Source organism: Callospermophilus lateralis, chromosome 1 (genome assembly GCF_048772815.1).
Source record: "Callospermophilus lateralis isolate mCalLat2 chromosome 1, mCalLat2.hap1, whole genome shotgun sequence".
NCBI lineage: Eukaryota > Metazoa > Chordata > Mammalia > Rodentia > Sciuridae > Callospermophilus > Callospermophilus lateralis.
This window is the reverse complement of record NC_135305.1, coordinates 102345853-102373071: the sequence shown is the minus strand read 5'-3', so window position 1 is coordinate 102373071 and position 27219 is coordinate 102345853. Positions and strand designations below refer to the sequence as shown.

General features: G+C 38.7%; 1 protein-coding gene and 1 pseudogene across 1 annotated transcript in view; both read left to right on the top strand.

The window, feature by feature from the left end:
• Pkd1l1 (polycystin 1 like 1, transient receptor potential channel interacting) overlaps nt 1–17100 on the top strand; it is a 140174-nt gene extending 123074 nt beyond the window's left edge. The window contains exons 47-54 of the mRNA XM_077110056.1: nt 165–305; nt 3208–3342; nt 5613–5843; nt 7261–7422; nt 8655–8825; nt 14862–14936; nt 16591–16681; nt 16775–17100. Coding sequence (XP_076966171.1) covers nt 165–305; nt 3208–3342; nt 5613–5843; nt 7261–7422; nt 8655–8825; nt 14862–14936; nt 16591–16681; nt 16775–17100 — 1332 coding nt within the window. The remainder of the gene's footprint in view (nt 1–164; nt 306–3207; nt 3343–5612; nt 5844–7260; nt 7423–8654; nt 8826–14861; nt 14937–16590; nt 16682–16774) is intronic.
• Nucleotides 17101–20336: 3236 nt separating this feature from the next.
• Nucleotides 20337–23572, top strand: LOC143397757 (thyroid receptor-interacting protein 11 pseudogene; annotated as a pseudogene).
• The last annotated feature ends 3647 nt before the right edge of the window (nt 23573–27219 follow it).

The following is a 27219-nucleotide window of genomic DNA, read 5'->3' as shown; positions in this document are numbered from 1 at the left end:
CATCATTACAGTGTCTCCCTCTATCATGTTAATGCTGAAACAGCATTTGAAACCATGTCTACTGAGCACTCTTGCAATTGATTTATGGACCAAACATGGTCAGATGCCAGACAACCCCTCCTTAGGAGCTGGCTGAGCCTCCCCCTTTCTCCTCATTGCTGCAGCTCTCTGTTATTGGAGTGGCCCTCACCTACTTCACAGCCTCCAGTCACCTCACCACCCTTGCTGGGGATGTCACTGACCAGTTCCACAAAGGATTTTGTCAGATGTCTGTGGACCTCAGTCTTATGGCGTTGTGGAATCAGGTATGGTGGGGGACTCAGGGCTACACACATAGATACCATGACTGATGCTGTCCAAAAGGCAAAGTTCACAAAAGGTCTAAAAGGTGTGATCGGTTTGTTTCATGTTGAGTGACAATACTCTGAGCTTGCAGATGATGGTGGCCAGAACAGTTAGGGGCCTGGAAAACTTAAGACATGCTTTGCAAGCTGGGGTATGTGGATTCTGCATGGGGCAGAACTATATGGCTTGATACTCTTTGGGTTACTAAATTGCATGAGGAAGCAGGTGTCCATGAAGTATGGAGGAAGGAGGCCAGGCTGACACGTATAGGTGCACTGTGTCTTTCTCCTTTCATCTGTGACAATCCTAGACACAGGTGATCTTTACCAGTGATGATCCTGAGGTTCAAGGAAAAGCCCAAATCTCACAATAGGGGGACATCCAGCTTCCAAGTCCCTGTACCTTAATCCCCCCTGAGGCTCCCATCTATAGGATGGAACATTTTGCCAGAAAGATCAGGCAAACATGTGCAGGACAGGACAGGTAAGCCCTAGGGAGGGGTGCCACAGGACAAGGATCCCACACCACCTGCAGGACCTTCTGCAGGTCCACTGCCTTATGCCGTGATGGGTTTGTGGAAGTTGAACCCACACATCCCTTGTCCTGTTACACCCACAACTAATACTTCCCTCATCTAAAGACCTCCCTAGACCTCCATTTCTACACCTAGAGGGCCCCAGGGCTACCCCATAGCCTGAATTGACCTCATGTCCTGGGGCTGATTGGTCCCAGTGCAGCCTGGCAGACAAGGGACCAGTTCCCCTCCAGCCTCCACCTCCCCACCCAGCTCTGCCATTTCTCCTCCCTCTCCTCTTTTTTTTTTTTTTTTTTTTTTTTTTAGAGAGAGTGAGAGAGGAGAGAGAGAGAGAATTTTTTTTTTTTAATATTTATTTTTTAGTTATCGGCGGACACAACATCTTTGTTTGTACGTGGTGCTGAGAATCGAACCCGGGCCGCACGCATGCCAGGCGAGCGCGCTACCACTTGAGCCACATTCCCAGCCCTCCTCCCTCTCCTCTTGCTCCTCCTGTGATCTTGCCCTGACCTGGCTCTCCAGTCTTCCATGTAGGGAGGCCTGCTGGTCTTCCTCCACTGAAGCTAAGCCCTCCCTTCCTGGCCACATGTTGTCCCTGTCTCCTTTCGGAAGTCATTTTGTTGCAAGCCCCAGGAACTCACTAGCCCAGAGAAATAATATGTGCTCTCAAGTAGCCCACATAGGGGAATATCTGGCTTTCATCTTGAAGGAAAAGAGTACAAATTGTCTTTCTTTGCAAATGTCACTAGAACTACAGAGCTTCTTGAATAGTCTTGAGCCCTCCTGGGCAAGAGAGAGTACCATGCACCTGCTAAAAGCTCACTGCCCCCTCAGTAGTGCATGAGCTCAGCAGAGGTTCATGATTCCTGGGGCCGGGCACAAATTATGTAGTCATCTTCAGGTCTTTAAAAGGTAGAACCATGATATACAACCTAAGGGTTTTCCTAGCAGTTGAGCTGGGGGAGGGAGTATGTGTTTATACATATACATACATGTATGCATATCCCTCAAGCACAGAGCTTGGCACATGGTGGTGTCCGGTAAGTGAAAGTTATAATAACAACTAGGAACACTTTATGATAACCCTCAAATAAAATGTAGGCCAGACAGGGGTCCTTTCCACTCTGCCCACAGGGAGTTCATAGATATAGTGTTCAATTTCATAACCATGAGCCATATGTGGCTGTTGAGAATTTGAAGTATGGCTAGTCCAAACTGAGATGTGCTACAAGTGTGAAATAATCGGTGCATTTTACAAATTTAGTATGAAAATATCTCAGTAATTCTTATACATGGGAATGATATTTTTTAGATATATTGGTTTTAATAAAATTTCCCTGTTTACTTTTACTTTTTAAAATGCAAGAACTAGAAAATTTGAAATTCCACTGTAGCTTGCATTTTACTTCTCCTGGCAGGCACATGCTATAGTTCTGATCATGCCTGTTCTCTCCAAGCAGAGCCATGCCTGCTTGCTCTAAGGTGTGATAATCACAGCTTCTCTAGGCCTTGGTTTTCAGAGGTCATTTTGATTTTCTCTAAAAAAAAAAAAAAAAAAAAAAAAAAGAAAAATCAGAAAACTTTTCTCCTTTTCCCACATAGTTTTTTAAACATCCAACTTTTATTTCTTTCTCTTCAACTTATCATCTTGGTGAGAACAGATGATATCATACATAAGAAAGCATCCTTTAGAAATGATCCCCCTTTAAAAAGGTGAGCTATCTTCTTAGAGCATCTAAGGATGTGAATGCCGGTGCTGGATGCAGGTCTGAGGGGCTGCAGGTCTGAGAGGCTGAGTTGGATCTGCCATGTCTCTTGCTGTGCTACTTTTGTTTGATCACTTCATTTATTGGATCTATAGTCTCTAGAGGTATAAAATGGAAATGCTGCTAATTTTATAAGGATTAAAATTGAAAAATATGCATGAAAAGCATTATTAACTTGGAACATATTCTGTACATATGAAGAGGAAAAGAAATTAGTCTGCACTGCACATTTTTTTTGTCACCTCCCACCCTGTGGTGGTGGTTTTCTTACAATACAGTTCACCCCAAGCTCAGGTAGCAAAATGGCCAGACCTGCCCTGTCCTGATGTTTACAGAAATTCAAGGCCAGAACTCAGACCTGGTCTTCCTGAAAATGTTCTAATTTGAACTTCCTCCTAGTTCTGGCTCATTCTCCTCTGCGGACATTGATATTCATATTCCTGGAAGATTCATGGTCTGTATTGCTCCATCTCTTCATGCATGACCCACAGGTGTGTGCGTGCCTCTGCACTGTCCTATGATTGGCATGACACACTGACCTGCTATGTTTTTCTGTTGCAGCGGACACGATGGCTCCAGGGGATCCTCTCATTCCTGTGGATATTGAAAGGCATTTACCTTCTTGGCTCCTTAAACACCACAATGTCCTGCCCTTCCATGATACGTTCCTCTCTCTCCAGAGTCTTTGCACCAGTGGTAAGAATTGTCCCTCTTTACCCAGGGATTTCTCAGCTCAGCCATATGTTGGCATACTGTCATTGGTTAGGGAAAAACAAACCTCTCTCAAGATGATTCACCACCCTAAATTCCAGTCCTCTAATCCATTACAGTGTGGATTTAGATAACTGAAAGCAGTAGTTATATCATAAATTATGGTCATAACAATAACCATGATTTATTAAACACTTGCTATGTATTATACTTTCCTGCAGCATATTATTTGTACTACTATTGTAAGTAGTTATTATCACTTACTGAGTTTTCTAAGTATCCAGTGTGGTTAGCGGTGCCTCTTGTCTGTTAACTCACTTAAAAATCACAATAAGCTATGGGCAGACCTAGCAGTTTTCCTTAGGAAGGTAGCAAAGGGCTAAGAAAGAGGATGAGGCTTACCTTGGAGCCGTAACTCCTAGGAACTTAGTTACTACAACCATGCTCTGCTTCTGGGAAGACCTCTAACTTCACCCTGGCATCCATTTATCACCCTGACCCTACACCTAAGGAATTCTCTACTAATATGCCAGAAATTATTTTCATACTATTTAATTCACTAGTGTAGTCATACAACATCAGTGGAACACAATAGAAAAAAAACAAAAGCAGACAGGTAGTAGTTACCTCTCTGTATGAGTTCTCAGGAATGCCTGGCTTAACCCCAGGAGATATTAGATCTTCATCCAGGGTGGACCTAAAGTCTAGATTAGAGGGTACAGTCCAAGATCAGCAGGTCCAGAGTGCAATCTGTAGCCCTGATGAAGTTCGTGGGTGCTGGTAATTCTAATCTGGTTGCCCCAGCCATACTGGCTCTAGTGTAATGTGGGTTCCCTAACCTGCACAGAATAAGTCAGGCTGAGGTAGAGTCTTGCCAGAAGACCTGAGTGAAGAGGCTCTGGCTCGCAGGTCCAGGACTCAAGAAACACACAAAGAATCAAGCATAGGTCTCCTGCTTCAGGGAACATGATCCTCAGACTCTGCTGGTCATGTGCATAGAGGGACAGGCTCAGAAAAGCAAGGCCAAGAGAGCAGACCTTGGAGTCAGAAAGAACTGCTTTCCATCTTATCTGCTCCCTTCCTAGCTCACCATTGTGACCACAAACCAATAACCCAACCTCCACCTCTAGGAAATATATCAATGCTATTTACCTGGGAGGATAATCTCTATCCTTATATGTGGAATTTATCCAGAAACTCAGCTGGTCATTATTAACACCACTGAGCAAAAATTCTTCTATGGAGAGAAAAAAAAACAGAATATAAACAGATGTCTATTTATTGTAGGACAAAGTATGAAGGCACTGGAACCTAAGAAGTCCAGGTAGACCACTAGCTTAATTTTCTGAACTCACGGATTGAACTCACAGATTGCACTCTCTTCCTTCTGAGTTCCACTAAGTTTGTGTGATTCTACATGCCGAGTAAATAATACTACACTTAGTTCCTGGGTAGGAGCAGGGAAGTTTGGGTGCAGGGCCAGAATGACAGGTGGAGTCAATGGTTCCTGCACAAGTACAGAACACCCCTGTTGCTGCAGCTTGGGAGGCCCCCAGTGGCCAGACCATGGTCCACTTACACAGACCTGCGACAGATGACTAGCTGGTGATCTTTCATCCAGACTGAAAACATGCTTGTCAGTACCAGAGGTGGATCGAGTGGATGGAGTAAGAAATAAACCATGATATAGATGCAGTCCCTAAGGCCCCAGACTAAGATCTCTGTCTAGTATAGGCCAGACCATGAGCTTAAATGGAACCAAATTCACTCAGAATTGACTTTTCTATTGCTTCTTAAATGACCTATTTTACTGAGTCCTTGCTGGATTCTGGGGACATAAAGAAGAGAGGTGCCCCCACGTGGCCTCCTGTTGGAGTAGGAGTTGGGTGGGGATTTCAGCATGGGTGGGGGAAGGGGACAAGCTGCCAATGTCAAAGGCAGACAGAAGGGAATCAACTGAGAGAGGACAGTGGCTCCAGGTAGGAAGAGCAATTGGGATAGAGAGGAGCACCTTGCAGAGCTTCTTCGTATTGGAAGGTGAGGGTGCAGATGAGAACAGAGACTTCTGGGCAGAACAGAAGGGATGGAGACTGGCCTTTCAGGAATTGGTCTTAAACCAGGGTGGGCAAGAGCCTTACTCCACAAACTGCTTCTCCAAGATTTTCACTATTTAAAAGTATTTAAAACCCCCCAGAGGTGTCTTCTATCCCAAGAAGTGCTGACAAGGTCATTGTCTCAGGCTTTTCTCTCTGCAGCTGATGGGGGCCCTACTGCTGGTCACCCACTCCCACCTGCACTTGTTTCTGCTCTTCACCTGGACACCGACATGGGTCACCTTTGCAGATTTCTTCCCCAGGCTGCTATTTCATTTTCCAGGAAGAAGCCAAAAAAATTCATTCCACAGCCTTTCTGAGTCTCACCAGGAAGACATGGCTCATTACTGTGGGGCCCTCTTTCTGTTAACAGGCATGTTGTGTTTTGGAATGGTATGTAAACCTGTCCCACACCTTGAAATCAAAGACTGTCAAAGTTCCATCTGCTGTTGGGATGAAATACTCTTTGTCCATGTGGACAGAAAGTTCCAGGCTTTACAGACCAGATCTCATGGGAACGGATCCCAAGGCCCATATAATCTATTATGGGAAGGGGTCCAATGCAGTTGGTTTGATGCCTAGAACATTCCAGCAATCCAACACCCCCCCCCCCCAGGAGGCTACCTCCTCCAGGAAGCCTTCCAAGACCCTTGCCCTGCCCTGAATCATCACATCTCTTTTCACTCTGAACTTGACCTCAAGTTGTCACAGGTAATCTAATCATACAAGCTTCACATTACACTTCTCTGAGATGGAGGCCATTTGTGGAATGGGACTGTTTTGTGCCCGCCCACTGATCAGCAACTGGCAAATCTAGTCATGTCACTCAGCATAAACCCCTTTGACAGAGGAGGAGATTGTTTCGTGCTCTAACCATGCAGCCCTCATGTAGGACTGACAGAGTTAGCAAATAAAAATACAGAACATCCAGTTACTTCAATTTCAATACAATGAATAATTGTTTCATATCATATGTCCCCTTCAATAATTCAGATACATTTATTTTAAAAATTTTTTGTTACTTACAGGAAATTAAAATGTAACTGGCCCTGTATTTTATGTGACCACCCCACTGCTCAGTTCTCACCTGCTCTGCCCAGCTCCTTCCCAGGGGCCATTCTAGGCCACAGTGTTCACATCATAAGGGGTGGGCCAGGGATGCAGTGGCTACAAGTGTTCCTGTGGAAGACTCAGGGTTGGAGTCTTATCACTTCAGCTTCTTCTTGTCAATAGGGAACAGCTTACCTGTGAGGTTTCATAGGATACACAAAAGCAGTCTTTAAATGGCTTAAATTTTGCTTCTTTGGGTTATTTTTAAGAAACCTGAAGGTATAAAAAATTATTTGGTGCCATCAGAATTTTGAGCTAACAGGTATCGGCCTGAACTAAGGAAATAAACAACCTAGGGATCCATAAGACGCAGAATCATTTAGATAACATACATGAGAACACAGCATCCTGTCGAGTCTCTGGGTTCTTTCAATATCCCAGGCACAGGCAGATGCTCCCATGTAGGGTTTCCAGAGACCACAGTGGCTAGCACAGAGCATTGAAGCTGAGATGTAGACAATATAAATGAAAACACATATCATATAAATAATATTAGCTCCAACTGTTAATTTCCATTGCCAAGTTCATATTGCTGCCATTTAATTTAATTCATGAAATACATTTTCTTAATTTTTTCTTTTTACCAAGCAGTTACTAAAAATTGATAGACTGCATCATGGGACATAATCTCTATTTCATTGTTTATCAAATTAACAAAGTGTGCTAACAAAGAATTTTTCCATTTTATTCTCTTCTCCAGCTGAGAGGTTCCCTGATGACTTATTTCCAAAAAAGAAAATCTTCTCACAGTAAATCTCTTGTGAGATTTAAAGACATCACTGCTTACACATGGGTGAAGGCCCTCACCTTTCTGGGTCTGGAAATGCCAAAGCCGGAAGAAGCTCAGGTGGTTGCAGATCATGTAAGACATGGGAACCTAGAGTAGTGAACATAGTAGCACACTTAAATTGGTGATTTCACTGCAGAATTTTGCTTTTGTTATCAAAATGTGATCATGATTCTTTGCCAGATATCAGTGTGAAGTGTCAAATTTAGGTCTCAGCTATAATGGAGCTCTTAGAATTCTCCCTTGAGATTCTAAAGCACTTTACAATTTACCAAGCACATTCTCTACATTAACTCACTAAATCCTTATAGTAACCCTGTATGGTTAGAAAGATGGAGTTTCTGCCCCAGGACACAAATTTTTTTATTCAGCATTTTTGTTGCTGTGACCAAAAGACCTGGCAAGAACAATTAAAGGAAGAAAACTTTCTTTGGACCACAGTTTCAGAGGTCTGAGTCCACAGATAGCTGATTCCATCTGGGTTTAAGATGAAGCAGAACATGATGGCAGAATGGTATAGAGGAGGAAGACAGCTCAGGGCATGGCAATCAGGAAACAGAGAGAGCTCTCTTCAGGAGGGACAAAATATAAACCCCAAGCCACACCCCCTGTAACCCAGCCACACCCTACCTGCCTACAGTTACCACCCAGTTAATCCTCATCAAGTTACAACTCTCATCATCTAATTATTTCCCCTCTATACTTTCTTCTACTGTCTCACACATGAGCTTTTGGGGGCACCTCATAGATAAACATAACACACATACACTATATTCTGTCCCCTTTAGTTAGTCATTCGCTTTTGGTATGTGTTACCAGACAAAAACTCTTACCTAAAACTTGGAACCCTAGGAACAGTTGGGTGTAGTCACCCCAGACATGAGTGCCAACAAAGCCAAACAGGTATTTATTTGCACAGTGAATATTAAACTGTCTTCCATGGCTGATATTTATGTATTACTTGGTGCAGTTCTGAAGCTTGTCATATGTAATCATGATACTGTAGATTTGCACAGCACTCTACTCTGTCCTGTGTTTCCCCACTTCCCACTGATTACAGCAATTATCCTTTATGTAGACATCATTAACCAAAGCATTTGTGCAAATATCAGCATATGCACAATATCAGTGAAGGGACAGAGACATGGAGACATGAAGAGACAGGTCTAGTTCCAAGGTCCTGTGACCCCATGGTTCAGTGCATTTTCTAACATAGCACAATCCCTCAAAGTTGGTACCTTTAAATGCTTCAGAAAATAAGAACAATTACATTATTGAATACATACACTTAACTTTCTTCCCTTCAGAATTATTACTGGGATGAATTTTCAAGTCTGTTAGATGAACTTCTGATGAAGATTGATGGGTTATCTGAAAGCCTAGAACTCTCTCTTCCAGAAAAACAACACAGGAGCACAGTGGAGGCAAGAGCAGAAGAGAGTCCTTTAGTGGGTGTTTCAGGTTACCAAGCCACTGAGGTAAGATTTTGCAAAATTATTTTTGTCAGTTTTCTTTAGAGCAAAGGTTCTAAAGTTCTAAAATTGTTCTGAAATAGTTACAAATAACAAGGTTGATTTGCATGAATATTCTCTAAAGATAATACCAACATAAAATATACTTTGGTCAGAACTAAGAAACTGCCTAACAATTTAAAATGTATGGCAAGACTTCCAATTTAAAATGATGGCATTAGTATCCATCTGCCTTATCATTTTTTATTACAACTGGAATCAACTCAAAGAGACTGAAAAAAAAGAAATAAAAGTTCCATCCACCCCCCGCAAAGAAACTAAGAAATAGCTATGAACCAGAATATGACCAGCAATCCTATGAATGACTGCTAAATACACTCAAAATTAAACTAGTGGGAGAAAGAACACCACCACTTCCAAGACAGGACTAAAATCTCCAAATTAGTATTTTTGAAGATTCCAGCTAAAGACTCTCTTTTGGAATAAAATTTTGTAAAGCAAAATGGAGTTAAAAGGATATTCCTGAACCTAAGACCACACAGATCTAGGGAGAGAGAACCAAAGAGAGAGTATGTGGGAAACCATCCTTTGTGAGATGCTGTCTGTTGATGTAGCAGCTTGGACGAGGAACAACAACTGGTGGCTCACAGACCTGGAGCTGTACTCCTTCAACTGAAGAAAAATCAGCACAGGTGTACACTTCATGTGCTGGGTTATAATGTGAAAAAGAAAGGTATATCCTTAGCTCCAGTGGTACAGACTTTCCGGTGGCAAATTCCCTGAGACCCAGAGAGATGCTCTGTCAGCCCAAAGCATTCATTTCCATGTCTGAGTGGCAGTGAATGTTTCCTGAACACAGGAGAACAGAAGTGCCTACAACCAGCTCATTACCCCAACCCTTCCCTGGTCCCAGTTAATAGCTCCTTAGGAAGATGAGCTCTCCAATGTAGACATGAGTAGTAACAATAAAAGTGGATCATTCCGGGGCTGGGATGGTGGCTCATGGCAGAGTGCTTCCCAGCATTGTGTGAGACACTGGGTTCAATTCTCAACACCACATAAAATGAATAAATAAAAATAAAGGTATTGTGTCCATCTACAACTAAAAAAAATGATCATTCCTGGATCTATGCAAACATCTGCAGGAAAAAGAAAGAAATAAAAATGACCAAATGAGAAAAAGAGGAAGATCGTAACTTTAAAAACATTGCTCCAGATGGGTAAAAACTGTAACCAAGATGATCTTTTCTGCCTTCCTTCCTTCCTTCCTTCCTTCCTTCCTTATTAGTTCATAATAGTTAGACATAATAGTTGGGTTCATTTTAACATAATCATAAATGCATGGAATTTACTCCATTTTAGTACCCAGTACCCTCCCCTACCCTCTCTTCCTCCCCCTCACCATTCCTCTTCTTCTACTTTACTGAAAATCAAGATGTTTTGTCATGAAAAATAACTTAGTGAAAAAAATGCCTTTTAGAAAAAGGAATGCAAAACCAAGATTAAGGAGCTCAAAGATGAAATGAAAAGAATAAAATGAAAGATGTGAGAAAAGAAATGGGGAAAACTATACACGAAGAAGAAAAGCAATAGTAATAGGTTCACAGAAAAGAAAGCAAAGGTTTTAAAAATTCAATATAAATAAGTTTAACCCCCAGGTGTGGTGGTGCATTCCTATGATCCCAGTGGCTCAGGAGGCTGAGGCAGGAAGATCGTGAGTTCAAAGCCAGCCTCAGCAACATGAGATGCTAAGCAACCCAGTAAGAATCTGTTCCTAAATAAAATACAAAACAGAACAGGGGATATGTCTCAGTGATAGAGTGCCCCTGAGTTCAATCTCCAGTACCCCAAAATTTAAAAAATTAGTATATTTAACCAGTAGTTAAAATTGATTTTAGGAATAAAATAGGCATAGAAATCAGTCAAAAGGGTGTAATTAATATTTACCCAACAAAAAGTTGACCAGGAAAAGTATGTATTTAAAGAAAAATTTTTGAGATTTTCATGGGACTGTGGTTGTGGCTCAGTGGTAGAGTGCTTGTCTCGCATGTTTGGGGCACTGGGTTTGATCCTTAGAACCACATAAATAAATAAATAAAATAAAGGGATTGTGTCCATTTACAACTAAAATGTTTTTTTAAAAAGACTTTCCTGAAATAAAGATATACATTTACACAGATTTTCTAGATTAACAATAAGATCACACCTTGCTAAACCCATCATAAACTTTTAGCTCTGTAAGTTGAAATACATTTGATACATCTAAAGTACCAAACACTGTAGCTTAGAAACTTATAGGACACTGTAGAATATCAGCCTTTTCCCCTTGAGATTTTGGAGCTGACTAGGAGCCACAGCTCTGGGTACAGCTTCTACTGAATGCACTCTGCCTTTGCTTCACTTTAGAGCTAAAAAATCCTAAGTCTAATCATTGTAAGTTAGGAATAACCTGTGTATCTAAAAAGGAACCATATCCCAGGAAAGAAATGGGTTTAAATCAATTAAAACTAGAGAAAGTCCTAAAAAGTTTGTTATTGAACTTAAATAGTAATATATTTCTATTGATAACCAGACCCCTTCTTTCTCCCCCCAAATCAAACCACCTCCAAGTGATTTAGAATTATTTAAGTTATTTAACATTTTTCATTGCTTACCAGTTATTATTTTAATTAAATCTATTTGAATGTACATGTGAGTTGGAAATCGAACAAATGACCAGACAAATGAAATTTTTAGAGAATAGGAAATACAATGACCAGTTGTGTAAAAACTCAGGGGGAACTCAGTTGTGTAACCATCCAGTCCTGGGATTTTCTTGGTTGGAAGGCTTCTGATGGTGTCCTCAATTTCCTTACTTGAAATTGATTTGTTTAAATTGTGTATATCATTCTGATTTAATTTGGGCATATGATATGCCTCTAGAAATTTGTCAATGCCTTTAATATTTTCTCTTTTATTGGAGTACAAATTTTCAAAATAATTTCTAATTATGTTCTGTATTACTGTACTATCTGTCATAATATTTCCTTTTCATCACAGATGTTAGTATTTTGAGTTTTCTATCTCCTTCTCTTCATTAGCATGGCTAATGTTTAATAATTTTATTTATTTTTTTATAATGAATCAACTTGTGTTTGACAAAATTTTTTTCAATAGTTTCTTTGTTTCAGTTTTATTGATTTCAGCTCTGATTTCAAATGATTCTAAAACCCGACAAAGACACATCAAAGAAAGAAAACTTCAGACCAATATCTCTAATGAATATAGATGGAAAAATTCTCAATAAAATTCTGGTAAATCAAATACAAAAAGATAGTGCACCATGATCAAATAGGGTTCATCCCAGGTATGCAAGGTTGGTTCAACATATGGAAATCAATAAATGTAACTCATCACATCAATAGACTTAAAGATAAGAACCATATGGTCATCTCAATAGATGCAGAGAAAGCATTTTAAAAAATGCACCATTTCATGTTCAAAACACTAAGAAAACTAGAGATATCAGGAACATACTTCAACATTGGAAAGTCTATCTATGCTAAGCCCCAGGCCAATGGCATTCTAAATAGACAAATTGAAAGCATTTCCTGTAAGAACTGGAACGAGACAGGGATGTCCTCTTTCACCTCTTCTATTTAACATAGTTCCTGAAACTCTATCCAGAGCAATCAGACAGATCAAAGAAATTAAAGGAATCTAAACAGGAAAAGAAGTGCCCAAATTATCACTCTTCGCAGACGATAAGAGTCTATATCTAGAAGACCCAAAAAATTCCACCAGAAATCTCCTAGAACTAATAAATGAATTCAGCAAAGCCGCTGGATATAAAATCAACACCCATAAATCAAAGGCATTTCTGTACATCAGAGACAAATCGTCAGAAAGAGAAACTAGGAAAACCACCCCATTTACAATAGCCTCAAAAAAATAAAATCTTGGGAATCAACTGAACAAAAGTGGTGAAAGACCTCTACAATGAAAACCACAGCATGCTAAAGAAAGAAGACCTTAGAAGATGGGAAAATCTCCCTTGTTCTTGGATAGGCAGAATTAATATTGTCAAAATAACCATACTACCAAAAGCACTATACAGATTCAATGCAATCCCAATCAAAATCCTAGTGACATACCTCATAAATATAGAAAAAGCAATCATGAAATTCATCTGGAAAAATAAGAGACCCAGAATAACCAAAGCAATCCTTAGCAAGATGAGTGAAGCAGGTGGGATTACTGTTCCAGACCTTAAACTATACTACAGAGCAATCGTAACAAAAACAAAATGGTATTGGCACCAAGTTAGAACTGTAGACCAATGGTACAGAATAGAGGACACAGAGACTAACGCAGATAATTACAGTTGTTTTATATTAGACAAAGGCGCCAACAACGTGCAATGGAGAAAACATAGTCTCTTCAACAAATAATGCCAGGAAAACTGGAAATCCATATGTAACTAAATGAAATTAAACCTCTATCTATCTCTATGCACAAAGCTCAACTCAAAAGTTTATCAAGGACCTAGGAATTAAACCAGAAACCTTGTTCCTAATGGAAGAAAAAGTAGGCCCAAATATCCATCATGTAGGATTAGGCACCAACTTCCTTAATAAGACACTTATAGCACAAGAATTAAAACCATGGATCAATAAATGGGATGGATTCAACCTCAAAAGCTTCTTCTCAACAAAAGAAACAATCAGTGAGGTAAAGAGGGAGCCTACAGAATGGGAGCAAATCTTTACCACAAGCACATCAGATGGCGCACTAATCTCTAGGATACATAAAGCATTCAAAAATATTAACACCAAAAAAAAAAAAAACCCAATCAATAAATGAGCCAAGGAACTAAACAGACACTTCTCAAAATAGGATATTCATTCAATCAACAAATATATGAAAAAATGTTCAACAGCTCTAGCAATTCGAGAAATGCAAATCAAACCTACTCTAAGATTTCATCTCACTCCAGTCAGAATGGCAGCTACCAAGAATACAAACAACAATAAGTGTTGGCAAGGATGTGGGGGAAAGGCACACTCATACACTGCTGGTGGGACTGCAAATTGGTGCAGCCAATCTGGAAAGCAGTATGGAGATTCCTTGGAAAACTTGGAATGGAGCCACCATTTGACCCAGCTATCCCACTCCTCGGTCTATACCCAAAGGATTTAAAATCAGCATACTGTAGAAACACAGCCGCATTAATATTTATAGCAGCTCAATTCACAATAACTAAACTGTGGAATGAAACTAGATGCCCTTCAATAGATGAATGCATAAAGAAACAATGGTATATATACACAACGGAATATTACTCAGCATTAAAAGAGAATAAAATTATGGCAATTGCAGGTAAATGGATGGAGTTGGAGAATATCATGCTAAGCAAATTAAGCCAAACCCAAAAACCAAGGGACTAATATTCTGATAAGTGGGTGCTGATCTATAATGGGGGGGGGGCTATTGAGAATGGAGGAACTTTGATTGAGCCAAGGGTAGGGAGAGAAGGGGAGGGGAGATGGGAGTAGGAAAGATATTGGAATGAGATGGACATCACTAGCCTAGGTACATGTATGACTACACATGTGTGATTCTACATAATGGAAAAGCATAAAGTTGTGCTCCATTTGTGTACAATAAATTGAAAACCTTTCTGCTTTTATATAACTGATTGGAACTAATAAAAAATAAGCTAAAAAACCACACCTCATTTCTTTGTAAATTAGCCGGTCTGTGGTCTTCCATTGTAGCAATAAAAACCAGAGAAAGACAGGGCTCCTGAGGGAAGCAGAGATCAGGAGCTCAGGGTGGAGCACCAGAGCCAGACACACTGTCTCCCGTGGAGAGCTTGCTTCCCTCCAGACCCACGGAGAGAACAAACCAAGGCAATTCCTCCTGATGGCTGTTTGAAAGGAGGTCACTGGGAGGGACTACTGCTGGTACACTGTCCTCTGGCTAACAGGTTGTTTACCTCCCGTCTTGTTCCTTTCATTTCTTTGTTATTAATAATCATATCTTACTTTTCAAACCCCACAGAATGTTATTCCAATAGATGCTGTCATGAAGCTGCAGTATGAAGAAATCCATGGCCTGACTCACTGGAGCAGCCAAGTAGGATCCAGGTTCCCCTGTCCAGGCTTCACATACTCCTCCAGAGGGCCCAGGAAAGGCCCTGTCCCCAGCAAATAAATGGTATGTTTGGGAAAAACAAAACAAAACAAAAAATCCTTGCTGCCCCTAGATTTCAGCTCTGGATGGACCAGCTCTATATGCCAGGGCAGTGTCATGCCACTCCACGCCAGAGCATACACTACATGCTGCCTGTAACCACAGGATGCACAGGACAGAGCAGAGAGCATCAGCACTCCACAAGTTAGCAGGTAAAGCAGACAGGCTGATATTTCAAAAAAAAAAAAAAAATAGGAGGAAAGCAACATTTCCTGTATACACCTGCTTTTAAAATTATAGTTTAAAAGCTATGTTTCAAGTGAGTAAGTAAATAAGATTAGAACTTATTTATAAAAAAGTTAGAAGTCCCAGTCTCATAAATAAGTCTAGGTCATATAAGTCCTAATCTTATAAATAAGTCAAGTCTAGTCTTTAGCAAGAATATCTCATTACACAAATCAAAAAAGTACATTAGGTTTACAAGGCATACATGTGGAAAAGGAGTTTCCTATCTTCAATATCATCCTTCCCAGCCCAGTAGTAGTAATAAGCCCTTTCCCTGGTAATTGGTAAAAACTTGATTTGGGGACCTGCATTCACATTTTTGCCTTCAGTGTGGTTTAGATTAATAGTACCCAATACACTTCATAATTATAATCTTTCTTTATGATACCATCTTTATGAAATCCTTCTTTCTAAAACAACAAAAAACAATCATCTTGTTTGGTGTTGGAGGGATTGAACCCAGGATTGCATACCTGGTAGGCAAGTGCTCTACCACTGAGATACACTCTCACCCATTTAAAAAAAAAATCAGTTTTGGGTTGGGGATGGGGCAAATTGGCAGAGCGCTCACCTGGCATGCATGACAACCTGAGCTATATCCTCATCACCACATAAAAATAAAATAAAGGTATTCTGTCCATCTACAACCAAAAAATATATATTAAAATAAATCAGTTTTGATACCTTCCTAATGTGTCAAGATATGTGAGCTCAACATGGTAGAAAGGTGTCAAAGCTGATTTGACACCTGAAGTAGTTGGATGTAACCTGAGTTTTGCTGTAAAGAAATTAATTACCAACATAGAATAAGGTAAAAATTATAAGATGTTCCCTAAGTAGAAGACACCTTACCAGCAAGGTTATCTTTCTTCCCAATCCTCTATTGGTCTTAAACTATAATTCCATTTTCTTGACTTACAACATTAGCTAGGAACTCAGTAAGATGTTAAAAAGGAGTAGCAGGAGAGGATACCCTTGACTGTTTGTGATCTTAGTGGGAAAGTTTCAAGTTTATTATCATTAAAAATGAGGTAGGGGTGATATGGCAGCCAGTGCCCAGGTGGCAGGAGCAGAACATCAGAAAATGAAGGATATAGTCACTGCCAAAGCAGCAGCCCTCATTCAAGTTCGAGAAGAAAATAAAAAATTGTCCACCAAATTGAAAATAGTGATCAAGATATGTTTAGAGAAACTCTGCAGAATTTATCTCATATCATTAGACAAAAAGACATTGAAATAGATGCACTAAGTCAGAAATCTCAGACTTTATTGGAAGTTTTACGAATCTCTGGCACTGGTCATGAGGTTCCAGGTGTTAATAGTCATCAGTTGGAGGAGCTCCTACAACAATGTGATGATAATTAAAACAGCAAGTGAAAAAAATGGAGGAATGGAAAATACAGGTAATGACAAACCTCCAAAATCTGCATCATGAGTCAGCCCAACACAAGGAAGACCTTCTTCAACTTGAAGCCCAAGTTTTGGTTCTAAATTAGAAGCAGACTACACTGGCCTCAACCACTGTTATGAGCTGAACGAAATCAAACTCAAACATTTTGGGCACAAATTAGGCCAGGTGCAGCAGTGCCTAGGGCAACTTTACAGCAGCAAAGATCTCTTTTTAGGAAACCTTGATATGATTACACCCCAGCTCTTGTCTACCTCATCAACTTACTCCCAGTCAGTAGAGGTCGAAGAGCTGAGAAAATCATTGCAAGAAAAAGAGGCCACCATTAAGGAGCTCCAGGAGAATAACCACAGGTTGTCTGATATAACTGCTGCCACCTCCAAGAGAGAAAAGACAGAACATGAGGCAAATTGATTCTGAAATTAAACAGCTCAAGGAAAAACAAGATCTGTTACAAAATTTACTGAAAGAGAAAGACCTCTTAATCCAAGCCAAAAGTGATCAGATAATTTCTTCAAATTCGAAGTTCACTAACAAAGTGATTGAAAATGAGTTGTTGAGGCAAGCAATAACAAATTTCAAGGAGAGAATATTAATTTTAGAAATGGACATTTCTCAACTAAAAGGGAAAAATGTAAAAATAATAGAAACATCCAAAGAAAAGGAAATGGAGTATCAAGCATTACAAGAGATGAACATGAAGTTCTCTGTGATGCTGCGAGAACAAGAGTTGGAGTACCAGTTGATAAAGGAGAAAGCTCTTGCCTTTGAGAAACTGTTACATGAAAAGGAACAGGGCAAGGATGAGGAATTAAAACAGCTTTTAAATGCAGTTGAATCCATGCAGGAGAAGGCCATTCTATGTCATCAGGAGACAGACCAACTTACCTTGTCCCTAAAGAACAAACAGATGGAAAAGAGTACCCTCCAGCAAGAGGTTCAACACTTATGTGACAAAGAATTACACTTAAATCAGGAGGTACAAAGACTGAGGAGCCATCTTTTAGAATCAGAAGATTGTTATACCCAGGAAACTTGGGCTGCAGAGAAGAGAGAGAGGAACCTGAGAGTGAAAGTCACACTATTGGAGAAAAAGCTACTTTCCTCTTCTAATTCAAGTCATCAAGCCAGTGTGCAGGTAGTAGAGTCCCTAAGAAACAGGTGTGTTTACTCTCTCAAGAGAGAGATGAGAATGCACTGCAGCTTTCATTCTACCAGGAACAAGGAAAGCAGTATACCATGTCATTAACTAACCTGCAGATGGTTCTAGAGCATTTCCAACAAGAATAAAAAGCTATGTATTCGGCTGAATTAGAAAAGGAAAGACAACATATAACCAAATGGAAGGAAAAGGCAGAAAACCTAGAAAGAGAGGTATTATTATTACAGGAACATTTGGATGAAGCCAATGGTGTGTTGGATTCAGCAACCAGACTTACACAACAGTTACATCTAAAGGAAGAACAGATTGAAGGACTTTAAAAGCAAAATGAGCTCCAACAAGAAATGTTGAATGATGCACAAAAGAAATTGATGGACTCAGAAAATGGCACAGAAGGAAAAGTGGACAAAGCCCTAATGAGAAACCTGTTCATTGGGCTTTTCCATACACTGAAAAGTAAGTGTCATGAAGTGTTACAGTTAATGGGAAGCATCCTGGACATCAAAAGAAGGAAATGGAGCAGTTGTTGAATGGAGGTGATAGTGAATGGAGCAGTTGTTGAATGGAGGTTACTAATAGGATGACGGGTTGAGAAAGGAAGGTGAGAATGTACCAAGAAGTTTGAAAGATGCAGCAGAATTCAGAGCTGGTAAAAGAGCAGCTGTGAATCCATTCTTGGTACCACGTTCTGCGTCTGTGCCACTCATTAGCGTAGATGGACTTGGACCTGGTGGGCCTGGGAATCTCCTTTGGAATCCCTTCGTAGACTTCATGCCCACCTTTACACCACTGCCAATGTCCCCTGACAATAGCGCCAGGGTTGTACTAAAGGACCTTTTAAAGCAATAGGTGATTCTCAAGCCAGAGATGAGTTAGCACTTTAAAGAAGCCATAAACTATTTTTACTTTTACAAAGTGGCCTTTTTGAAAAGAAGTTGTGTATTTGCTGGGAAAAAGAAAAAGAAAAAAGTTGGTATATAGAGCTACAGGTATTTTGACTCCGCCCCCCCCCCCCCATTTTTTTGGTGTGTTTTTGCTGTAGCAGTTTAAAAAAATTATTTTTGTTTGCTGTAGCATTCTTTTTATATAAAATTTTGTTCCAATGCTATCAGGTAATCAATAGCAATAAAAATATAGCTCCAACCTCTTTTTTATGATTATATGTGTTAAATTTAATTATATTAAGATGAAAATAATTCATTTATAACAGAAAAGAAGAAAGATCCAACCCATATGAAAAAAAGATATATACCTCAGAATTTGGGCTATATGCAAACAAAATATGATGTAGCAAAGTTGTGAATTCTTTAGTTTATAAAAGAAAACATTGTACAACTACTAAAAGAAAATTACAGCAGCCTGTGAGCTGGGCAAGTCCCCAACACTGGGGAGAAGTCACGCAAGCTCAAGGGAGGAAAGTAGAGGGAAGGAGCCAAGGCCCGTGGAGTGACTGGGCCACTGGGGGCAAGTCCCTAGTACAAGCCCAGGCCAGGCCCCTGCGTTTCCAGGCGAAACACAACAGTTGGCACGAGCCCCACCCTTTGCGGAATTCTGAGTGCTTGGGTCATAATTGACACCACAGCACTCTAGGAGGTTCAAAGTGGAGGTGGATACAGATGGAGGTGGCTCACTGAAATTGCTGAGATGTCGTCCTGGTTTACAGGCCTAGGGTCTGGCTTGGGCCACTCCTTGGGTCAGGTCGGGGGCAGCTTGGCTTCCCTCACTTACCCCAACTACTTTCAGTTGCCTGAAAGCAAGACAGTTTGCACTACAAGATGAGTTGTCCACACTGCAGTCAGTACATTCAGGAGCTGGTGGTATACCAGCAACCACTGAATGGTCTTTATATGGTTATGGGATCAGTCATCTTTGTTCACCTTTTCCCGATGATGACATGGACCTTGGTGATATCATTTTATCACAACAAGAAATCAACAGACTGTCAATGGAAGTTTCAAGACTTGAATCTCAAGTTGGCCATTAGAGGGATATATATATAGCTCAAGCAAAGGGAACACATAATTCTGATCAAAGTGAAATCTGCAAACTACAAAATGCTATTAAGGTACTTGAACAAAACCAATGTCAAGACCATGATAATCATCAAGAGGAAATGTCAGTTTTGCAGAATGCACATCAACAGAAACTGGCAGAGATAAGATGCCGGTATCAAGAGGAATTACACGACAAGAAAGAATTGAAAATCTGGTACATCGAGGTGACTCAGGAGTTACAGTAACTGATGAGTCTAAAATATGTGAGATGGAAAAAACTAATCAGGTTCTACATACTAAAAATGTAGAGTCTGCAACAAAGATGGAAGAACTTGAGAATCAAATAAAAAACATAAATAAAAAAATTATCTTTGGCAGAAAATGACAGAGACACCTTGAAGAGAGAGAAAGAACAGCTCAGTGTGGAAAAGTAACAAATAATTGAACAGTGTGAAAACTTGAAGCTGGAATGTAGTCAATTGCAGCCTTCTGTGATGGAGCAGAAAGATGAGGAAATTAAGAATTTGCAGAAAACCATTGAACAAATAAAAGCCCAGTTGCAGGAAGACATGCACAACACTCAATTCTGATAGTTTTCAAGAAACAAAAGTTAAAAGCCTTCCTATAGAAAATGGAAGTGAAAAACACGACCTGTATAACTATGAAACTGAAAAATTAGTGAAAGAAATCCAAGAATAAGAACTTGAGACTCAATTTCTAAATGAAAAGAATATATCCTTAATCAAACAAATTGATCAGCCGTCCAAAGATGAAGTTGGTAAACTCACTCAAGTTATCCAGCAGAAAGATGTGGAGATACAAGCTCTTCAGGCTAAAATTTATTCAGGTTCCTACACCCAGGATGTCGTTTCCCTTCAGCAGCATCTGCAGACCTTCACTATGGAAAGAGAACAAATTTATTAGCTGTTTTAAATGAGAAGACAAAAGAAAATACCCAACTGCAAGCAGAACATCAGAAAATGAAGGATATACTCGCTGCCAAAGCAACAGCCCTCAACCAACTTCAAGAAGAAAATTATAAAAAATGTCCACCAAATTTGAAAATAATGATCAAGATATGTTTAGAGAAACTCTGGAGAATTTATCTCGTATCATTAGAGAAAAAGACATTGAAATAGACACACTAAGTCAGAAATCTCAGACTTTATTGGAAGTTTTATGAACCTCTGGCACTGGTCATGTGATTGGAGGTGTTAATAGTCATCACTTCGAGGAGCTCCTACAAGAACTCCAGGAAATAAAACAGCAAGTAAAAAAATGGAGGAATGGAAACAACAGGTAATGACAACCATCCAAAATCTGCATCATGAGTCAGCCCAACACAAGGAAGACCTTCTTCAACCTGAAGCCAATGTTTTGGTTGACTGTGATAAAAGTTCTAAATTAGAAGCAGACTACACTGGCCTCATCCACTATTATGAGCTGAACGAAATCAAACTCAAACATTTTGGGCACAAATTAAGCCAGGTGCAGCAGTGCCTAGGGCAACTTTGCAGCAGCAAAGATCTCTTTTTAGGAAAACTTGATATGATTACACCCCAGCTCTTGTCTACCTCATCAACTTACTCCCAGTCAGCAGAGGTCGAAGAGCTGAGAAAATCACTGCAAGAAAAAGAGGCCACCATTAAGGAGCTCCAGGAGAATAACCACAGGTTGTCTGATGTAACTGCTACCACCTCCAAGAGAGAAAAGACAGAACATGAGCAAACAGATTCTGAAATTAAACAGCTCAAGGAAAAATAAGATCTGTTACAAAATTTACTGAAAGAGAAAGACCTCTTCATCCAAGCCAAAAGTGATCAGATAATTTCTTCAAATGCGAAGTTCATTAACAAAGTGAATAAAAATGAGTTGTTGAGGCAAGCAATAACAAACCTCAAGGAGAGAATATTAATTTTAGAAATGGACATTTCTCAAAGGGGAAAAATGTAAAAATAATAGAAACATCCAAAGAAAAGGAAATGGAGTATCAAGCATTATAAGAGACGAACATGAAGTTCTCTGTGATGCTGTGAGAACAAGAGTTGGAGTACCAGTTCATGAAGGAGAAAGCTCTTGCCTTTGAGCAACTTTTACAAGAAAAGGAACAGGGCAAGGATGAGGAATTAAAACAGCTTTTAAATGCAGTTGAATCCATGCAGGAGAAGGCCATTCTATGTCAGCAGGAGACAGACCAGCTCACCTTATCCCTAAAGAACAAACAGATGGAAAAGAGTACCCTCCAGCAAGAGGTTCAACACTTATGTGACAAAGAATTACACTTAAATCAGGAGGTACAAAGACTGAGGAGCCATCTTTTAGAATCAGAAGATTCTTACACCCAGGAAATTTGGGCTGCAGAGAAGAGAGAGAGGAACCTGAGAGTAGAAAGTCACACTAGTGAGTCCCTGCAGAAACAGGTGCGTTTACTCTCTCAAGAGAGAGATGAGTATATACTGCAGCTTTCGTTCTACCAGGAACAAGGAAAGTAGTATACCATGTCATTAACTAACCTGCAGATGGTTCTAGAGCGTTTCCAACAAGAATAAAAAGCTATGTATTCAGCTGAATTAGAAAAGGAACGACAACATATAACCAAATGGAAGGAAAAGGCAGAAAACCTAGAAAGAGAGGTATTATTATTACAGGAACATTTGGATGAAGCCAATGGTGTGTTGGATTCAGCAACCAGACTTACACAACAGTTACATCTAAAGGAAGAGCAGATTGAAGGACTTTAAAAGCAAAATGAGCTCCAGCAAGAAATGTTGAATGATGCACAAAAGAAATTGATGGACTCAGAAAATGACACAGAAGAAAAAGTGGACAAAGCCCTAATGAGAAACCTGTTCATTGGGCTTTTCCATACACTGAAAAGTAAGTGTCATGAAGTGTTACAGTTAATGGGAAGCATCCTGGACATCAAAAGAAGGAAATGGAGCAGTTGTTGAATGGAGGTGATGGTGAATGGAGAAGTTGTTGAATGGAGGTTACTAATAGGATGACGGGTTGGCTTAGAGGAGGATCAAAAAATGTCCCCAACACATCTTTGAGACCAATGAGTGATGTCTGCTTAATAGTTCTTTTTCAGAACTTTTTGTTAAATTTCTGGAAACAGAATCTCCTTCATGTGTTCCACCACCAAAACTTTCTGCTCCTGCCATGAAATGTCTAGACTCCAGAGGAAGGAGAAAGGAAGGTGAGAATGTACCAAGAAGTTTGAAAGATGCAGCAGAATTCAGAGCTGGTAAAAGAGCAGCTGTGAATCCATTCTTGGTACCACGTTCTGCGGCTGTGCCACTCATTAGCATAGATGGACTTGGACCTGGTGGGCCTGGGAATCTCCTTTGGAATCCCTTCGTAGACTTCATGCCCACCTTTACACCATTGCCAATGTCCCCCGACAATAGCGCCAGGGTTGTACTAAAGGACCTTTTAAAGCAATAGGTGATTCTCAAGCCAGAGATGAGTTAGCACTTTAAAGAAGAAATAAACACTGAACTTTTTACAAAGTGGCCTTTTGAAAAGAAGTCGTGTATTTGCTGGGAAAAAGAAAAACAAAAAAGTTGATATATAGAGTTACCAGGTATTTTGACTCCCCCTCCCCGACTCTTTTTGATATTTTTTTTGCTGTAGCACTTATTAAAATTTTATTTGTGTTTGTTTGCTGTAGAATTTGTTTTATATAAAATTTTGTTCCTGTGCTATCGGGTAATCAACGGCAATAATAACTATAGCTCCAACCTTTTTATGATTATATTTGTTAAATTTAATTATATTAATTAAGATAAAAATGATTCATTTATATAACAGAAAAGAAGAAAAATCCAACCCATACAAAAAAAAAAGTATATACCTCAGAATTTGGGCTATATGTAAAAATAATATGATGTAACAAAGCTGTGAATTCTTTAGTTTAGTAAAAGAATATACTGTATAAGTACTAAAACAAAATTACAGTGGGAGGACCTGAACATGAAATTTATGGATAAATTCTAAGATTCTTTTAATCCAAATGCTATGACACCTTTCCCTTTTACTTATCTTCATTCTATAAAAAAGTCACTTGATATTCATTCCCTTTTCTAGATGTTAAATATGTCCAGAAGGAAGATGACTTTTGTCAGTGAAATCAAAAGTATAATTACACACATCCTTTTTAATTTTAAGAATGTATCATTAAATGTCTGGACTCTTTACATACTTTTCTGGGCCCTACAGTAATTCTTATAAACACATTTTTAAAAACACATTTGATCAAAAACAAAGTGGGGAAGAGAGACAAAATAATACATAGTTTTTAAAGATTAAAAAGTTAACAAAGGCATAGTTAAAAACTTTTTCATTTTTGTAAATTAAGATAAAAAATAAACCAAAGTTTCTAGCTTAAGTCAGGTGATATCAAAGAAGTGAAAAAACAGATTATATAGCAAATGTTTCTCTGACACTTGTAATTTCTAAAACCATTGAGAACATTTTTATTAAAATTAATTCAAATAAAATGTAATGTAAATTAAATTATTTTAAATAAATCATAATTTAATATGAATTAACTTCATTAATTTAATCTATTTTATTAATTTATTTTATTAATTTTATGTATGAATTTAATGAATAAATTTATATTATGATTTATATTTAAAATTGTAATAAATTTTATTTAAATTAGTTTAGTAAAATTAATTTAAATAAATTTTAATATAAATCAAATTATTTAATATAATTTATATAATTTAATATGAATTTTAATAAAATTAAATTAATTTTGATAAAATTTTCTCAATGATTTTAGAAATTGCAGGTGTCAGAGAAGTATTTGCTATATAATCTACTTTTTTCTCTTTTCTGATTTCACCTAACTTGAATTGGAAACTTTTGATTTATCTTTTATCTTAATTTACAAAAATAAAAAGTGAAGACAAAATACCTAGTGGCTATATAGATCAGCTTTTTCTTTCAATTTTAAATTTTCTCTGTTTCAGCTTCTTATTTCTTTATTTGATTTTCAAGTTCCTTTAGGATAGAGACATGTGATTTATCTTTTAAACCTCAAGCAATTTACAAATAGAAAAGAAAGGACTACTCATGGCTTCTTTAAGTAGCACAAAATGGACCTGAAGCAAATATGAATCATCTTTAGAAGAATTTGTATCAAAAGGCTGAGAACAAGATTTCCCACACAGTCCCCTACAACTCTGCAAATGTGGTTCTCTGTGATTTCATGATGCATATAGGTTGATGTGACAACCACCACAACAGCCACCAGACACACTTGCATCCTAAGGGTCAGTGAAATCACCTCCTTGCACCAGCAACAGCTGTTTAGAACTTAAGAATTTTTTACCAGTCCATTATTAAAAAAATCCTGACTTGAGGCTTAAGTGAATGAGGATGTTCATATTTATACTTTGAAGTTGTACATTGAAGAGCTTTTTCTTGCAGATTTTGTCAATGTAGCTATGCCTTAGAAAGAGAAACATTTATATAGCAAGAAAATGTGAAAAGTCGAGTTCAAATATGTAAAGAGCTCTGGCTCCAACTAGATGAAATTTGATTGTCAATTTTGCTGTGATTAGTGTAATTTCTAATATATTTGGGAGACTGGAAGTTTTGATAATGTGTTGTTGGTTAAAACTTGTTTTTCAAAAAAAATAATAGCCCACACTGCTGCACACAGTGTCACCTTTCTTCTTAGCTAACTTATTTAAATTGCCATTCTTCCATACATCATAAAGGAAGTTCTCATAACAGTTCATATGAGAAATGTTCAGCCGCCTCCCGAGCTCTACCCGGTTGGCTTCATAGATGCTCCTCTACTTAACCCCAGCATAAATTGAAAGCATCTGAAATTGAAAATGCATGTACCACATCACGTGCCTTAAAAGCACAGTGCTCTGCAGTATGCTGCTTGCTTCCCCTGATGATACTGTGGCTCATGGGGAACTGCCATTCACTGCTGCTGCCTCATCAAGAGGGTGTTGTGCTGTATATTGCTAGCCCAGGACAAAGGAAAATCCAAAATCTAAAGTACGAATTCTACTGGACATGTCCTACTTTTGAACTAACAAGACATTGAAAAATATTTTTTAAATAAAAGCATTTTTAGCTACTGTTATAATTAAATTAGAACCTTCATCTGTTTTCCAGCTTATTTAGCTATCTCCTATAAGGATGAAAGATTTACCCCAATTACTTTCACATTACATAGGAAATTCAGAGAATTACAACTCTGCATAAGTGGTTCTCTGCAATTTCCTCATGCATATAGATTGAAGTGACCACCACCACCAGAGCCACAAGACACCCTTGCATCCTAAGGATCACTAAACTCACTTCATTGCACCAGCTCCAGCTGTTTGCAACTTAAGAATAAGACTATTTCTTTAATTTTTATAAGCCCATTATAAAATATCCTGACTTGAAGTTTAATTTTATGAGTATGTTCATATTTATACTTTGAAGTTGTACTTTGAAGAGCTTTTTCTTGCAGATTTTGCAATGTATATGCCTTAGAAATAAAAACCTTTTTTTTATGCTATGCCATATTTCAAATGTTCTGCTCATGGTTTCATACTCTTTACACTGTGTGGTCTACATTCTTTTCAAAATTGTATATGTTGTCTTCATTGTCTGAGGCCCTGTCTTCCAAGTGGTCTAATCTGTTGGGGATACTTTCAATTTAACTTTTAATTTGGTTTATTGTTTCTTTCATATCAAGGATTTGTTTGTTTTTTTTTAAGAGTCTCTATCTCCCTATTGAAGTAATCTTTTGCTTCCTATATTTGTTTATTTAGCTCGTTGTCAAAATGATCTTTTGCTGCCTGTATTTGGTCTTTTATATCATCCTTTAATTTGCAGAACATTTTAATTATGTACGTCCTTGAACTCTTTCTGTCATATCTTCTGCTTGTGCTGGCCATGGATTCTAATAATGTGGTGTCTTGATTTGTTTGGGGCCCTTTCTTCCCTTGTCTTTTCATATTGCTTGTGTGTCTTCCCTCCTAGCACTGTGGATCCTAGTGTTACCCTTTTTACCCTACAGGATTACAATGCCCCTGTAGGGATCTAATCCCTCTCTTTGAGGGTGAAGGACAACATTATCAGATGCCAATATAAACAATATACACCCTAAAAACAAATGCTTGCTAATAAGACATTTACATTTGGTCACAATGTACAGATATTGTGAATCGATTATTATCTACCATATACTCAGTAGGTCTGTAAAAGGGTTTACAGTTTCTGATGGTAGACAGAGAACTGGGGGTGAGGATATAGGGTTGTTATATCTTAGGAAATGTAAAAGAGAAATCTAAAGAGGAAGATTAGTAGCAGGAGAAAGGAGAGGAAGAACCTTTGGGTAGACAAGTAAGTGGG